Source organism: Akebia trifoliata, chromosome 2, assembly GCF_017979445.1.
Source record: "Akebia trifoliata isolate Shusen 1 chromosome 2, ASM1797944v1, whole genome shotgun sequence".
Taxonomy (NCBI): Eukaryota; Viridiplantae; Streptophyta; class Magnoliopsida; order Ranunculales; family Lardizabalaceae; genus Akebia; species Akebia trifoliata.
In genome coordinates, this window is record NC_141376.1 from 3,230,811 (window position 1) to 3,248,494 (window position 17,684).

Consider the following 17,684-nt stretch of genomic DNA (forward strand, 5'->3'; position numbering starts at 1 on the left):
GATTGCTTAGCAACAAAAAAAGTTGCTCTTAATTGATATAAAAAAAAAAAGAATGGGTGATTTTGACATATCCCCTACTTTTTGAAGAATTTTAGAGATACCCCTACATTTTCAAATTGATGACTTAGATCCTTTGACTGTTGTCCTTAACGAGCGACCAACAACAAATCACGTTTTGAGAGAATAAGTACTTGTCAAAAGTTTGAAATACCCTCAGACTTTGATGTTGATTGCCCTACCACTATATGCGTAAAGGTTACCAAATTGCATCTCAGACCATAACTTTGCAACCAAGGGTTTCACAATCCCACTAAGGACACCATGAACCTCATAGTACTTTGTAGACCTACACTACAAAAACCAGCTTATTTGGTGATCTCTAGCCTTGTTTTAAGTACTCAAAAATAAAAATGATCAAATCCTAAGCATAGTCACCAAGTCCGTGTATACAGGTTTAAAATTGCAAGGGAAAACTTAGTAAAAAGGGAAAGAAACAGAAAAAAAAATAAAAATGGATATATATATATATTAAAGATCGTGAAAAAAATTATTCATAGTATGATGTATTAAATAAAATCATAACATCAAGACATTATCATCAAACCTTTCAAGAATGAGCCAAAGCACAAACAACCATCAGGCCATAAAAAGGAATCATAGTCCTAAAAAAATATGGATGGTTACAAAAACGTATTTAAAACGCAAAAAAACATGGTTAAAATGTAAAAGTCATGTTTAAAACATAATTTTTTTTTTCTTTTTTAATCATTAAAGGTTCAAAATGCATTTTAAATGATTCTTAAAAAAACGGAGTTTTTTGTTACTATGATCTCAAGATCTAGATTACTTCCGGATATGCACGAATCCAACAAACATAAATCATCAATTAAGATATATTTCATTGTTGGGTAGGATTACCAAGGGGTCAGCCAAACCAAATGCCAGACGATATTTTGGGATGTTTGTATCTCATCGAAGTTGAGCTCTAATACACTTATTAGATAACATTTGTACAAATGAGACCAATACGACCATTCCAACTTGCCCTATTCTTACAAATTTTCAAGGATTAATGTGGATGGACTTTTGTAGGGACTCGAGATTAGCATGATATTATAGATGATGCAATATAAACCAGTCTATGTGTATGCTATATGGGACTAATTACAACGAGTGAGATGGAAAAACACATTTAATATGGGCCACAAAGAAAAAGTAAGATAAAAGGTCTTAAGGATCTCAACGTGTATAATAGAGCCCTCTCTGTTCTTCACATACCTCACCGATCATTGAATAAAAAAATGGCATTTGAGTCTTTTCGTTAACCAACCAACTACTCCAAAAGACCGCTCTACCAGAGAGGGGGAGAACTATGAATGTAAGAGGGTCACGAGGCTTAACTGGAGTATGACACATCTGAGAGTTGAGGAAAATATACACTCAACACTCCCCTTTACCCATAAAGGTAAAAATATTCGAATCTGTGATTTATACAAATCTAGCATTTTGATACCATATTAACCAACCAACTACTTCAAAATATCGATATATCGGAGAGGAGGAAAACTATGAATATAAGAGGGTCATGGAGCTTAATTGAGGGTATGACACACCCGAGAGTAGAGAAAAATATACACTCAACTCTTTTCACCATTCTTTTACCTAAACATAGGGTTTCTATGGCACAAGCAAGCGTACCTTTGAATACTCATTTTCTTTTTGATTTAGGAGGAAAAGCGTGTAAACACCACAGTTTCATTTTATAATCATGTTTCCAAATCCTCACCCATTGTGAGCGATAGCCACACATCACCTGGATCTCATAACCTTGGGCTATAGGGCAATCCTCACCTGACAAGCCGATTTTGTGAGGATAAGTTAGGCCCATGGGCTTCTACACCCACAACGATTAACACAGGCTTGGTTGAGTTTAAGTGCTCTGTTTCATACTCAAATGCAAGCCAAAATAGTAGATTCCTTTCATCATTTTTAGAATTATAAAATTAGAGGAAATTATTAAAACAGCCACGTAATTTGCCCAAAATCATAGAGCTAGTCATTTAAAAAATATATATTTATGAAAAAGGATATGCGTGCCATTTTGTTATTTTCTATATGAAAATTAACTATGCTGTAAAGTCAACTGATAATTCCATGAATTTACCTTTATGCCCTTGAGTTGAATGTTATCTAGGTTCACATGAAGGATAACTAAGTAAATAACATGTAATATAATAAAAAGTACAAAACTATTGTCAGAAGTGTAACTAAGTAAATAACATGTAATATAATAAAAAGTACAAAACTATTGTCAGAAGTGTAACCAAGTAAATAACATGTAATATAATAAAAAGTACAAAATTATTGTCAGAAGTGGGATTTGAACCCACGCCTTCTCACGAAGACCAGAACTTGAGTCTGGCGCCTTAGACCACTCGGCCATCCTGACTTGTGCCACAGTGTTTACTTCTTTAAATTATATAATGAAAAAGTAGAAAGTCGGGTGTGTAAATATCTGATCATAGAATGACTACAGAGTATTATATATTAAACTATATCCAGATACATTTTTTTTTTTTTTTGAAAGTTCAACAGGGTTAAAACATACCCAAATCAATACAATCGAAGAATCGGGACACCACAGGCATCCAAATAAATAACAGAGACAAGATCACTAGACAGCAACTCACAATTTAATTCAATACATCCTAAACTATTCTGATAGGAAGCAAGTATGTCAGCAGCCCTGTTGGCCTCTCTAAAGATGTGGGTCAAGGATACTTCGTTGAATTTGTTAAGCAAGTTCCTTATAGCAAGGACCACGTGAAGTACACTCCACAGGGGGCTCCACCTACCTTTCAAGACTTGGATAGCGAGCAAGGGATCAGATTGGATCTGAATCTTAGAACATCCTTTAGAGATTGTTAACTTAGATATAGTTATTTATTTTGTCTTGGCTGATATACCACACTACAATAACTCTCCTACTGAAAAAACCTCTATTTTACTGGTTAAAGTGGCAATCATTAGGGAAGTAAACCTACTATATTTAATCAATAGCAATTGAAAACCTCTTATCATGACTTAATTAGTGTCACCAGTTTGTTTAATCTATTTTCAATGTCAAACTGGCTTACAATCAAGCAATTCTTAATCAATATTATTAATAGATACATAATGTATTTTTAACAATTAAATGTCTTCAATTTTGAATGTTTCACATGAAGTTTGCAATTTTAACAATTTTTATGATTATCGAACCATTGATGAAATGTTTACAGATAGTGCTACCACTTTGATTGTCTGAGATTAGGCTGGGCATCAAAACAAAATTCTTCACTGTTTGGTAACTATACCAATAAAATTGATTTTGACAAACTGGTTTTGGCTGAAGTCTGAGCTAATTCTCGAAATAGATTTGAGTCTTAGCTAATGCACTATGCCTTTCTTATTAGTAGGTCCCTAATGGCGCATCAAGGACCATGTTTAGACCGTATGATGCTTCCGCAATCAACCATGGCCCCTGCCACTATATCAGGTGCATCACATTGTACCAGTTCAAGTGCTAGAGAGAGTAATTTGTGCTGAGTGGTTAAGTACCTGATCTTCAAAAACATGAAGGCCTCATCTTTGACAGTTGAGTTCTTATCATTTGTTTTGGAGGCTACATATAATGGATAACAACTTCGGAATGCACTTTCGCTGCAACACTGAATTGAATTTGAATCTAATCAAGTTGACTTTGAAAACCAAACTATAATTGGATAGAAAAGAAAGATTGAACATATCAGATCCTAATTTACATGCATTAGGGACCCTATGCCGTGTAGACATCCACATTCCTGTGATACGTTCATCGTGCTTCTTCACATTGAGAAAGTGAGTGCAACATGTTTGTAAGCTTGATGAGAGAACTAAGAACACTCTCAATCATTCAACTAATATCCTCATTTATTTATTTATTCTCAAATAAATTTTATTTATAACAACAAAAGATCGAGCTGACCCGAGGGTCGAACCAGTGGCAACCACTTTCACATTAGCCAACTGGTTTGGCTTTCAAAACACAGGTCCTAGGACCATCAAATTTTATGGTTGTTCCACACCTACCAGTAAATATGGTGCACAAGTATGTGGATTTGGCCTACATTCAATCCATGGGTTGCCACCCATATTTGACACATTTGTTAGGCAAAGATTTAACAAAAAGGAAACAATGAGAGACATGTACAACAGTGATCATCTTTCATTACAAGAAAAAAGAACAGAGGAGGCTTCAGGTTACTAAGAATTCACATTAAAGACAAAATGCAGACAGATGATCATAACTTTCTGGGTGAAAACCATGGTATCCTCCCTTGGCAAGATACTTTACAATGCTCTATAATCAGTCAAGACCTTGGGATGATGTTGCTATCCATGCAAAGCAAGGATGTTAATACTTATTTTTAAAAGGACTAAAACCAAGATAGTGAGAAAAAGAGTTAAGATATGTGCTTTAAGGGAAGATATAAGGTCTAGATGAAATTGATAGAGTAGACCAAGATCTTGCATAATCGACTACAAAGTTGGGATGAGATGAGAACTATAACAGTGACTTCTGTCATAAAGCTTGGTGAAGTTTTGAAGGTCACCTTTTGAGTGCCCAGTTAGAATTGTCGAGGACACGTTCCACAAAGGATTTGTGTATTAGTCCAACTACATAGCTATTACTTACCTCTATGTGATTTCCCAAACTCTGAAAATGTTAGATGATTTCATCAAGAAAGGTTGGTCCATGCATACATGATAATCAATTTAAGTCCTGTTCATCAGCTCTGTTAAATGAAACATCGGTTTCAAATTACTAACTTCGAGAAAAGGGAATACGACGACAATAGTGGCATATAAATAAAATGGATGATCCGTAGCTCTAATTCTCTTACAGCATTTCGGTTTTACATGAAGCATTTAAGACGGGTAAAGTTCAAACATATATAATGGTTTGGTCTTCTTCTCCCTAGTTGGCTCCATCCCATTATAGACATGTTCTTACATGAACTAACACATGAAAATTATTCAACTAAGTGTACAAAAAGTACAATCACAGAAATCTATCTTCCTAGCCATCCAGTGCATTCCTAGGAGCCGATTCAAAATTCCACACACGCTGTTCAAGCAATGAATGAATGCTAGATCCATTCCTCTGTTTACTAATGGTGCATTAGACTAATCCAAATGAAATAGAGAATCGTGTGAAAATGAAACGATCTTCAATCATCAAAAATTCATTTATGCCAAAGAACTACTAACAGTAATTAAAAAGTGAATCAAATATTTAACTCTTCAACATTATGACATTTTTTTTTATTGCAAACCTCAACCTAGCTATTTATGACACTGAATCCATTAACATTGCTGCTGTTAACTTCAACATTTTTCTTACATCTTAAAAACTTGAACTACGATTAAGCTTTAAACTACGAGTATAAGACATTGGTACTGAAAATGAGATGTTGACAATTGTCGCCTTGCGATTTTTACCTTCTGGAGTGACTATCCCACTCGTCATCGTTCTTGGCAATTCTTCGTCATGTGTCAGATCCTCCCCTTTTTCTTTGTCTTCCTTGGAACCATTTGGTTGAGATCCTTCTCTAGGACTTAGAGGTCCCATATCTTTAATCTCCTTGTTATCATGCCATTGGTTGTCCTCTTCATTGGGTTGCGTCTGTACCGAGTCTTCTTCACTCTTTATTGTTAAGGTCACAATGTTTTCAGACGTAATCTTTGAGTCGTCGTTATGCACTTCGGGCAGTGGTAAAGCTAATGCTTCTCTTCCACTTATCGTCTTGGGTGGAGAATGTACAGCAAGATAATGTGCCAGACTAATGGATACCATATTTGTTAAACTAGGTTGTTCTTGGGGGGTTTGATCATGTGTGACTTGACCTTGAACAACTTGATATGGTGGCGACAAATGTGTTTTTGGGGTTTTGTAGAAAGTAATGGCGAAGAGGAGGCAAATGATCCATACGAAGAGTGGGAGTGCCATCATCACCGAGGCGTAATAGACGAGCCAATGATATCCAGTGTGGTGTCGAGCATGGATGAACCACTCGATAAGCATGGCAACTCCTAAGAAGAAAGTTGCATTGCTGCTGATGAGGAAGAGTTTGAATATTATTGGGTTGGGTAGGTTGAAGAAGGGTATGAAACGAGCAACCCACGATGGATTTCTTGATGCTTTGTCACCCATAATTGATCAAATAAGAGAAACAAAGAACGAGACTTTCAGGGAAGAAGATTTGAAATTGAAACTTGAAACACCTGGAGAGAGAGAGAGGAGTCTATCTATTGTTCAGAGTTTGTTGTACGGATGTACCGCCGAAGCCCAACTAAGAGAGGCTCAGGTTGAGATAATTTGGCCTTAAAAAATGGCCCAGTACAATTTCAGAATCCCCCGGTTCTCTCCGAGAGTGTTTAATTGCTAGCATTCGTTTTCTAGGGAAAACGAATTTCTCGAGGAAACGGCAATGAGAAATGAATTCCCAGCATTTGATTACATCTAGAAAAATGACAAAGACACATTTAGTTTTAGGGTGTTCGTTTCCGCTTCAAAACGCAGTGTTTCATGCTTTTGTGTCAATAATCTGCATTTTTTACCGTGATTATCGTTTGGTACAAGAAGTTGTAAAAAATTGCGTCAGGTTTTTGCGTTTTTAAACACAAATATTAAAAGCGGATATTAGTCGCTTTTCTAAACTGCGTTTGCGGGAGCAATTTTTACCAAAAAACGGCTCACGCGAATTTACTGAAATATCCCTCATACTTCAATCAATTTACAAATCATATCCTTTACATATTTTCGTCCATTTTCTTCTGGACAGAGTCTCACAGACCCTAACCCTCAATCTCACAGCAGTCATTACCGTTCGTTGGTAGCTCCGATCAACGACAACCGTACGTTTGCGATTGTTCTACTTCCTTTCTTCTTCATTGTGATTTTCTTTTTGAGAGAGAGAAATCTGCAATTCTAATAGTGTCAACTGCACCCTCACAATCTTCATGCTTCTTCGCTCATGGTTTCTCCACCCAATTTCACTTCAATCCAACAACATCAATTAGGAGAAAATCCATCTCCATTAAACCCATCCAAAGCTCCAGAAGAACGCTATCCATAGATTGGAATCTCTCCGACTCTTCTTCTTCCACATTTGATGAGCTCGATACCTCCAACATGTTACTACGACAGAGAATCGTTTTTTTGGGTTCTCAGGTTCAAAAACCTTTTTCCCATCTCTGTCTTATCTTCTTTTTTATGGTTTAAAATTGAGTATTTGAGATGGGTTTTGCTGATTATAGATTTTAATTATGTATTTCTCTCTAACGATGTTGAAGGGTGGGTTTCGATTCCCTCGTTTTATCCTAAATAAAGTTGTTTTTTTTTTTTAATTGAAGATTTGAATACTTGAGGTGGGTTTTGTTGATTTCATATATTTTATTCTGCATGTATTTAGTTCTAATCATTAGAAGGGTTTAATTCAGTTTCCTTCTCTTTTATCCTAGTTTTTTTTTTTTTTTTTAATTGAAAGATTGAATATTTGAAGTGGGTTTAGCTGATTAAAGCTTTTTAATTCTATGTTTAGCTCTAAATATGTACAAGGGTCGGTTTAGTTTCCCTCTTTTTATCTTATAAGAAAAAAAAGTAGTATTTTGGTTGAAAGATTATATCTGAGGTGGGTTTTGCTGATTACCGCTGTTTTAGTTCTGTATCTCTAAATATGTTCAAGGAGTTAACTAGTTTTCCTCTCTTTTATCCTCAAACAATTTTTTTAAATTGAAGGATGGATATCTGAGGTCGATTTAGTTGATTACAGTTTTTTAATTCTATATTTAACTTATCAAAAAAAAATGTATTTAACATTAAAGATGTTAGAGGTTGGTTTAGTTTCCATCTCTTTTATGCTCAATTAAAAAAATAAAAAACAAAATTAAAAGATGAAATATCTAGGGTGGATTTTTGCTAATTCTTTCTTATTTACATTTTTTTTAAATGTCGGAAGATTGGTTTTTTAATGAATCGATGATCACCTTTCTTTTTTTGGTTATAGCTTCATTAAATAGGAAAAACTAGTGAAATGTTTGGCAATTTTTTTTTTTTTTCTATTAGCCCTGTCATTCCTTTATAATCAGTAGATCACAAGTAAGATTGATCTGGTATATACATATTCCAACTATGCATAGATTGACTCATTTGATCTAGGTCTTGTTTGTGGTATCACTAAGGAATGAACTTCATTCCTACTTATTTGTTTTAGGAAATTTGTCCACTTATATAGAAATTTTAACCCATGAAATTTTGTGTGATATGCATATTGATCATGATAAATTGAGATGTGAGCTAGGTCATTACTTTGATCAACTTACATTTTTGTGTTTTGGAGGCACCATGTCACACTCCAAAATTCTAACACAAATCCCCATGACTTTGTGTTAGTTTCATAATATTGCAATTACATAGCATAATTTGTGAAAAATTGATGTATATTTTTCATGTTTTTATTTATTTCAATTTTACTTGTTATATTAATTATGATTATTATGTTTAAATGATGTCGGAATGTAAATTAAAAGTTATGTGGATGTGTTATATATATATATGATGTGATGTGGATATGTTATGTATATATGATGTAATGTGAATGTTGAATTGCGTATTATGCAGGTATTTTGTTTATCAGGAAAATTTCATATGTCCATTTTTAAGAGGAGATGCTGTCAAAATTTCTGTAGAATTATAAATTTTTCTATAATTTTTTTTTTGAATTATAAATATTTTAAAATTAATACAATTATTTTTAAATTTTTTATATAATTTTATTATATTTATATATATTTAGTGTAATTATATATTTATAAGGGTATTCTGATAATTTTTATGCATTTTGAGTGTTCTATCAACCTTAAGGGTATTCTGGTCATTTTACCCTAAACAGCAGATTCTAGAAGCTGTATCAAACAATAATTACCAGATTTTGGTCAACAGCACAGCACTTTTACAAAGCTCTATCAAACAAGCTTTTCAGTATTTCAGCTTCTGACAGCAGATTCAGACAACTGAATCAAACGGGACCTTAGTTTTCAGTGTAGTTTTATAACTTTTCAAGCATACTTTAATACTTTGTTTTTTCGGATTTTAAGGTGACTCAAACCCCAAAATTCGATTGAACCAACTCACTTAGTCAACTTAGCAAATCAGGAAGTCATTTCCTGAAAATGCACTTAAACAGGTCGAGAGTCAACAGCGTTATTTGAATATATATATACATAATATTTCTGTTGAGAACAAAGTTATAGATTTTATTAATTTTGAAATGTTGAAAATTATTTTTAAAATATTTATAAATTAAATTTTTTATTTTTTATTTTTTTGATTCATTAGAGTCTAAGCACAAGCTGTGATGTTTATTCAATGGACATCCAAGTCAAGCTGAGTTTTAAAACAATTGTTATGTGAAAATCATTTTCCTAAGGGATGAGATGAGAGTCCATTTTCCCTTCCAGGATGGAAAATTATTTTAACAAGAAATTGAATTGCAGGAAAAATACATAATCAAACACCTAATAATTGCATTTTTCTGGGAATTCATTTTCCCAGTCATTGTCATCAGCAATCAAACAGACCATGGACGAGCACTAAATGTTGGGTCTGGGCTCTGGAAATTGCAGTAAAAAACTTGCTCAAAAACTTGCTCATCATGAAAGGCCAACGCAGCCATTATTTTGCATCTCAATCTATGAGGTGTCCCGAAGAATCATCAGTCCATAATAAGCCCCAAGAGATCGAGATCCTCATACCCAATCACGTGGAGACCCAAGCTAAATTACTAAGCCCCACTTATATAGCCAAAGGAATGCTGAAAACAAGTAACAAATAGAACCATGCAATCTTGACATCCAGTATGACCCAATGCAGCAGTCTGACATTTCCGTCTTGACCAGTGGGCATTTGGCACTAAAAGCCTAACCATCCAACTCTATATCTCATATATAAAATGTACAATATGGATGCACTTACGAGGCAACGTTCGGATGGGTAAGGATCAGCCTTTCTTTTACTCGACCCTGACCCAATCTAACCTTTTTTATGACGCTTTTACTTATGAGGGACAGAAATACAAAATAGATTTAAAGAGTTCAAAATAGAGGAAGAGAACGGCCCATCTACCCACCTTTACAACATTCCCAACCTAAGATGACAATCCCCTCCTTAACGACCATGTATCTTTTCTCTGTCCAAGAATGCTAGCTACTTGATGGTAATGTAGCGATTCGTCCCATGTTTTGCCCAGTGATCCTTGAGATCAAGCGGGCTTGACAGATCATGACCCTCTGCAGCTAGCCGGCTGAGCAATTTTGTAAAAGCACTGCCACTCATCTTTCGGCCACCAAGGCGTGCATGGCGCTTATTGGGCATCATTGGTAGTGGATACATCGACAAGGTGGTTGTGCAGCAAGCAGATTGCCAACCCCCTTTCCCCCATTTGTAGCACTGTTGGAGGGCACCAGTGCATGAGCAGCCAGGCACTGGCATGGTCGAGTCATCAAAAGCAACCTGGTTCAAGCCCAGGTCCTGACCTTCCCATTCGGACTTTGGCACTGCCAGTTGTTTGTTCAGATCTTCGCCGCTGCCACCTATACACTGCCCATTTTTCCACTCGAGTGGCTTAACAACAGTGACCTGTGCATCAATGTCCTCACCCTCTCTCTTAACCTTTCTTGATGGTTTTGATGTCTTATTTGCTGAAAAGGCCTTGGTATCCTTCGTTCGCTTAGCCCGCCGTGGCTTGGCAGATTCCGAAGTTGCCCCTGACATTGGGAAGGCATCATTAATGTGCATCTCCCTCGAATTGTAAGGAACTTCACTCAAATGAGATGGATGATGGAGGTGGTGCATGTGCTTAGTCCCACGTGGAACTCCACATCCTGGTGGGCATGAGGGTGCACTACTGCCATTTACAGCAGAGTTGTCACGGTACTCCAGGGCTGCCATGGCATTGTCTCGTTCCATTAAAGCATTATTCCGTTCCGCAATGGCTGTGTCTCTCTGTAAAATTGCCATATCTCGCTCGGCCATGGCTGCCTTTTTTTCGGAGAGGGCCAAGTTCCGTTCCTGGATGGCAGCATCCCTTTCAGCTAAGATGCTCATGAACTTCATTGTCAAGGCATGATGGTCCTTCAGCAGGTGAGGGGGAATCATCCACTGTAATAAAATTTAAAAAAAAAACAGCAGAAGTTGCAATCAGTTAAAGAGTTGGACTACAACTGAATAGCTGATCACTCAATTTGGTCGAGAGATCCAACTCTTTTAATTTGTTTTATCTGTCATATGGGTAAAGAGATTTTCAACAATAGAACAAACGAAGGGAAATAACTAGGAGTCTTGGACTGAATGCTTTATTTAGTAGAATTTTGTGTGGCTTACCTGAGTGTGATTTGATTTATATTGATCCTGTTTGTGTCTCCCATTTTCACGTTGCCCACCATCATCCATGTTAACACCCGCTTTCAGCAGTAATTGTTGAGACTAGTTTTTAGCATCTGTTGTAATGTCAATATCCAGCGGATTCTCCTTTTTTATTTAAAACATAAAGGAAAAGAATTACCAGTCAGAAGTGCAAATGGAATTGGCTTCCGATGCAAATCAGCAAGTGTTGCAAATTATACGTCCTCATCACAGAATCTTCAGCAGGTAAAAACCAACCCTAGAAGAAATCCTCAAATACAACCTTCTCTGAACAAATAAAAACCATTTATTAGAGAACCCCAAAATCATAATAGAAACTCCTAAATTCTTTTTTATTTAGTTCATTATATCTAACACACGATTCACTTATTTAGATTCTTAAATAAATTGTATACTTTTTTTTGAAGTGTTATTTCTCTAAATAGGAGTCTTAAACCTTGTACCCCAAAGGATTTAAGTCCCATACATGCCTTGCATTTTTGAAACATATTCACCACACTCATTCATGAGCATAGTATATCAAAAATCCCCGCACTCAAGGCAAATGGCCTCGAGACCTAAGCCCCAATTGGTTTTACACCTTACCTAATAGGGGCTTGAGGCAAGGCAAGGCTCAAGCATCAGCTCATAAGCATATATACTGAGAGACCTATGAAAATATCTTTTTTTTTTAAAAAAAAAAAATTGTATTCCTTTCCAAAATAGGCCTCCTATTTTTCACTTACGCCAAATACAACCATAATAGAGATGATTTGAACTTTTTCTTCTCCTTTATACTAGTGCCTGATATAAAAATTTTATAACAGTAAATTTGTAATATATGATGTGGGTACCCTCACCTAACTGAATAATATTTATTAGTTATTATTTACCTATATGGTAAATATAAATTATTCAAGGGTTTTCAGTGTTTTGGGCCACTTACTTTGTTTAGGAGAAAATGGGACAGGTGCTAGTTGATGAAATCCTGTAAAACCTACTAATCAAATAAACAGATAAAAATAAAGATGAAACAAAATATACCCAGCTTATCTAGGTAAGGAATTTATGCTTCATGAGTATAAAGATGTTTGTCAGTTTTAGAAATTGCTTAGGACCCATTGGAATTTTATTAAGAGGAACCTACATGATTACAAAGGGACTATTACCAATTGATTATCATAACCTAAACATTGTTGGTCGGTTTTAAAAATAAAATGATGTTAGCATTCTTATAATATTGTGCCTAGTTGAGAGAATAAGAAATCTTCACAGTATAACATGGAATAGATTAATCAGATAAATAGTGACACTTTAATGTGTATCATCTGTATCATATGCTAGACAATATGTGTGTACATCTATATAGATACATTTATATGCATATAAACATTCAAAGTATGACGTATACATGAGAAGAGACATAAACCTCGATGCAGTTTGAGGAGAATGCCTCAAAATGTCACAGAAACATTGCAACAAACCTACATTAATATGCCAGGGCTTTTTCAACAGCACATGTGACAGGCTGACCCTCGTCGCTCACCATTACGAAAATTTTAACCATCCTTTCTTTTGTTATCATACCAAGTAAAGATTTGGAAAAGCTATAGTTAATGTAAAACCCCCCCACCACAAATCTTCTCCAAAAGAATTTTGCCACCATTAGCAAACTCGAATATGATGCTCGTATTCACCTCGGCCAAACACTAAGGCCATACAAAGACAGAACTTCATAACTCTCCCACTTACAAGAACAGCATCCAGAAACACCTTCCTCCAAAGACTATCCACCTCCACCCTGAAATTCCAAAGACACTTCCAAGAAGAGCTTTTCTATGCAATAAGTTTTCTCTCAAACCTCTAATTCATTGGGTCCCAAATCAACTTGGTGAGATAATTGGATCCAGGGAAAGACCCAACAATGACGAAGGAAACCTATCCCCATGACATCCATATTGGCAGTCAACTCCCTGATGTCATCAACTTCATAATGTTACATTTCCCCCTTATTTAGTCCAAATTTGCTTATATCAGAGATGAAATAACAAAATATCTAGGAGCTTTTCAAAGCACAATGAAGAAATCATCCAGTAATCAAATGCCTAGAACCTTTGCAACAAAACAATGAAGGAAAAAAACCCATCTAATATTAGAAAAGATACCACCTGTCAGATTTGTCATCCCCCAGGTTTCTAAACTCAATAATCTCCCAATTTCATTAAAAAAATATGAATTGCATACATATTTAATGGTCAGCAAAGGTTTGAAAGTTCTTTTCCCTAAGCGAGACATAAAGGGGAGACAAAGCATATATGAGAAGGCATAAGTTTTTTTTATATGAAAAGGATAAGAATAATTATCTGTCCAATAAGAATCCTGAAAATAAACGAACTGATGAAGCATGAGAAATATACGCTATATGCAGGACTTGTTTATTTCACTTTCTCTAGACAACATGCACAAGTAGTGAAATTTCATACCATCTTACTAATATAAGTATAAACAACATAAAAAACAAGAATTGACCTATAACTTGCATGTAATGGACAGGAAACAAGCAGAAGAATAAATTAACATCATGTGTCTCAAAAGTGTCCATACACTATTATCCATCAAAAAAAAGTATCCATACACTATTCATGCTATTTCAGCACATGAAATTGGGGTCAGGGATTCTATGTTTCCGATAGAAATCTTCACAGCTAATGGGCATGTCCAATTTAGCCTAACTTACACGGAGCTTATAATTAGAACACTTAATTGGTAGAGATTCAAGATAGATTCACTCATGGTTAACTTTCTACTAGCAGGTACTGACACATCACATGGTGAAAAGTTAGTGAATGGCAAAATAACACTGAGGGCATTGGATATTTAAAAGTTCTATGTATATGTGGTGGGAAAATGAACAGCCAAGTTTAACGTAATCCTTAAGGTGTGATTAGAGAAGAGAAGGGTGAGATGCTTAAGGTTTTCTCTTGTAAGAATCAAAGATTACAACAAAGCAGAGAACATCACTCTATGATAAGATCTAACACTTTTTGGAACAAAACACTTAAAACAATGGCTAGACTTGGGTAGTGTTGGAGCTTGAGCATGGAGTACCTCCATGAAATTTTGGAGGTTTTCACTATTGCTGGCAGTACTTGAGATTTACGGACAGACCATAATGTTATGCATAATCATGCTCAAAAAAAAAATATATATATATATATCTTCTTCACTCTACTCAGTACTACTTTTTCATATTCAGCTTATTAATTATTAGAAACGGTCTTAATAAGAAATTGAATAAAATAAAATTGATTGAGATGGTTTAGGCATGTACAACATAGACCAATACAAAACTTATGAGAATGAATGATTTGGAGCAATCGAAGGCCCCAAAAAAGATGAGTGATTTATAACACTGATAGAGGTTTTAAGAGAAGACATGGAGATACAATCACTGAATGAAGATATGCCTCTCGATTGAGTTGAATGACAAAATAGTATTAATGTTATCGAGCTCAATAATTGACATAAGATATGGTTGACACTGCGAGTGTCAAGCAGTGTCGCTGAATTCAATTGATTTTAATCAGATGCTGATTTAGGCCAAACGAATAAGGTGTCATAACTAGAATTATGTAAGACTGTAACAAGATTGAATGTCTACAAAGCTAATAGGAAACTTTGTCCTTTATCTAGAAAATGGAATCAGTTAAATGTCAGCTACGTGGATTAATTCGAGAACTTCTACAGCAACGAGATTGAATGTCTACGAAGCTAATGGGAAACTTTTGTCTTTTATGTAGAAAATGGAATCAGTTAAATGTCAGCTGAGTTGATTAATTCGAGAACTTCTGGATTACTAACACAGATCCTGTTTTGCCATTTATAATCTTCATCTCCTAGGTATCTTTGAACACTTAAAAGAAATTCTGCTAAGGACTGAACCAAAACACTAAAAAGCTAATTTCTTTCCACCATAATAACAGTTTCTTATAATAAAAAGCACATTTTCTGCAAACTAATCAAACATCGGAACCTATAATGCTCGTCAGATTCCAATATAACTCCAAAACCAAAGAAGAAACTAAACAAGACATAGAAACAGAAAGAATTCGAAAACCTCCAAAATTCAGCAGAAATTGAGACTCGTAAAACTAATTCTCATAGAGATTGAAGAGAATTTACCTATGCCTTCTGCTATTGGAGAATCAGATCCAAACAACCAGAAGTGGAAAAAAAAAACCTCAAATCAAAAACCTAGAAAACAGTTAACCCGAAAACCTGTAGATGGGATTTTCGTGCACAAGAAACATCAAAATTATGTAAAATTAAACACAAACTCACCGCGTCCACTACTAAAAACAGGATAATTTTGCTCAGAATCAGAAACGAAGTTTTCGAAAACAACATATGTGTAGATAGAGAGAGATAAAAAAGAATCTATGAGAGGGAGAAAAGGAAAAAAAAAAAAAAAAGGCATTAAAGAGAATAGAGAAGAGAAAAGAGTTGCAGAGGAATTGAAGCTTACCTAAGAAGCTAAGAGGGAGGAGACAAAAGTGTTGCAGAGACTTTTCGATTGTAAAACGCTTATTAAACAGAAAAATCTGCAAATAAACAGTTCAGGAAGTGAAGATATTTATACGTCTCTGTAACTTCTTTTGTTGTTTTTACTTCTTATTTCCCCTCGCTTTTCTAAAGGTTATTTTCCTTTTAATTTAACTCAACGAGCTCCATCGCGTTTGAAATTAGGATTTGCCACGTCAGAAAAAAATGAGATTAAGTAATAGATGAGTCAGCATTGTTAAAGGGATTAGAACGATTCCAAAGATTGAGTCAAGTCCGAATCAAAATTAAATCAACTTAAACTCAGATAATTGTGTGTTTGGCTAAATTCGGTTTATCAATATCAGAAGTGTTTAGGAGCAAACTGCTTGGATCAATTTTTGGGATTAAAATAAATTATTTTATTAGTAAATGAAGCAAATGCCACTCATCCAAAAGTTGTTCTTAGCTGATTTCGCGAAAAACACTTACAATTTCTGGAACCAAAAAGCACTTTTTGAACCTCGTCATTAAACAATAATGTCATATAAAATGATTCATAGAAAAGTGATTTCACATGAGCAGGGTTGCTTCTAAGAAAAGTAATTCATACGATCATACACAATCTTATCTTTGTATATGTGAGATCCAACGGTTGGAATTTATCTTACAGATCTAAGATTTTTCGCAACAGTTGGATCTCACTTACACCCTGTTGTGATTGTGTGTCAACATGGGTTCACTTTTCAAGGTTATTTGATTGTAATTAGAAGAATATCTTTCAATATATTTTTTTAATGCATTCAAAATAATTCATTTATAATAATATAATATTATAATTAAAAAAGGGATAATATAATTATCGTAAATGCTTATTATTTGAAAATATGTAATAAAAAGTCCCTTCATAAAAAAATCGAACAGAACTCATAATGTATTAGTCTAAAAAGACCATTTTGTAGCATTTTTTTAATTGAAATATCTTAACTACCCATACAATAATAATTTTAAATGTATAAGAATACCATATTTTATAAAATTGATGACATGCTCCTTGACCCTAATCTTTTATTAAAAATTAAATAATAATTATATAAATGCCCCAAAATTTATTGTTTTTTCTACTCAAAACTTGTCATCTAACTCTCATAGATGATCGATTGGATTAATTTTTTATGCATAGGTAGACTGATGTAGGTTTATTGATTTTGACAATAAAAATGTTGAACTCGACTATAAATAAAAAATGGTAAGCTTGTCGATAATGACTGACCATTAAGAAAAAAAAAATATTTTACTAAATAGACTATTCAGAAATTACCCAAAACTGAAGGACTACTTAGAAAGAAAAAAAAACCTTCCACCAAGGTCTTTAAAGTAATTTTTCCCATTTTTAATTTATTTTATGACACTTCAATTTTTTAATAGCATTCAACACCAATGGCAGTAAATTGATTGTGGGTTTTTGTGTGTGTGTGTGTGTGTGTGTGTGTGTAAGAGGAGGGTTTTGAGCCCAACTATGAAATATTACCACTCTGCACACTTTACCAACTAACCAAGTTGGCATCCCCACTTCTTCACTAAAGAAATTAAATTATGTACAACCATTGAAATTTATTCCATAGATGGAGGAGCAGTATCATACATACAAAAATAAAAA

The 17,684-nt window shown here is 34.6% G+C and overlaps 1 protein-coding gene and 1 non-coding gene across 11 annotated transcripts; both read right to left on the minus strand.

The window, feature by feature from the left end:
- Positions 1 to 2,365: 2,365 nt before the first annotated feature.
- On the minus strand, positions 2,366 to 2,449 carry TRNAL-CAA (transfer RNA leucine (anticodon CAA)). The gene has a single exon. It is a non-coding gene; the product is annotated as a tRNA-Leu (tRNA).
- Positions 2,450 to 9,987: 7,538 nt separating this feature from the next.
- Positions 9,988 to 16,166, minus strand: LOC147408826 (protein BASIC PENTACYSTEINE6-like). Of its 10 annotated transcripts, none has more exons than XM_086422310.1 (5): positions 16,011 to 16,099; positions 12,432 to 12,473; positions 11,646 to 11,773; positions 11,465 to 11,580; positions 9,988 to 11,242 (listed from the first exon to the last, which is right to left on the minus strand). In XM_086422310.1, the coding sequence occupies exons 4-5, from the start codon at positions 11,531 to 11,533 to the stop codon at positions 10,289 to 10,291; spliced, it is 1,023 nt and encodes a 340-aa protein (XP_086278436.1). In that variant the 5' UTR covers positions 11,534 to 11,580; positions 11,646 to 11,773; positions 12,432 to 12,473; positions 16,011 to 16,099; the 3' UTR covers positions 9,988 to 10,288. The 10 variants fall into 10 exon arrangements, with proteins under 10 accessions (XP_086278436.1, XP_086278414.1, XP_086278425.1 ...); XM_086422288.1 differs by having other exon boundaries at positions 12,432 to 12,482; XM_086422299.1 differs by having other exon boundaries at positions 12,432 to 12,485; positions 16,011 to 16,087.
- Positions 16,167 to 17,684: the final 1,518 nt, after the last annotated feature.

Coding starts and splice junctions, on each gene's coding strand:
- LOC147408826 (XM_086422348.1), bottom strand. CDS start 11,533: ATGGATGATGGTGGGCAACGTGAAAATGGGAGACACAAACAGGATCAA. Junction 11,243..11,464: donor ATAAATCAAATCACACTCAG/GTAAGCCACACA, acceptor ATTTTATTACAG/TGGATGATTCCCCCTCACCT.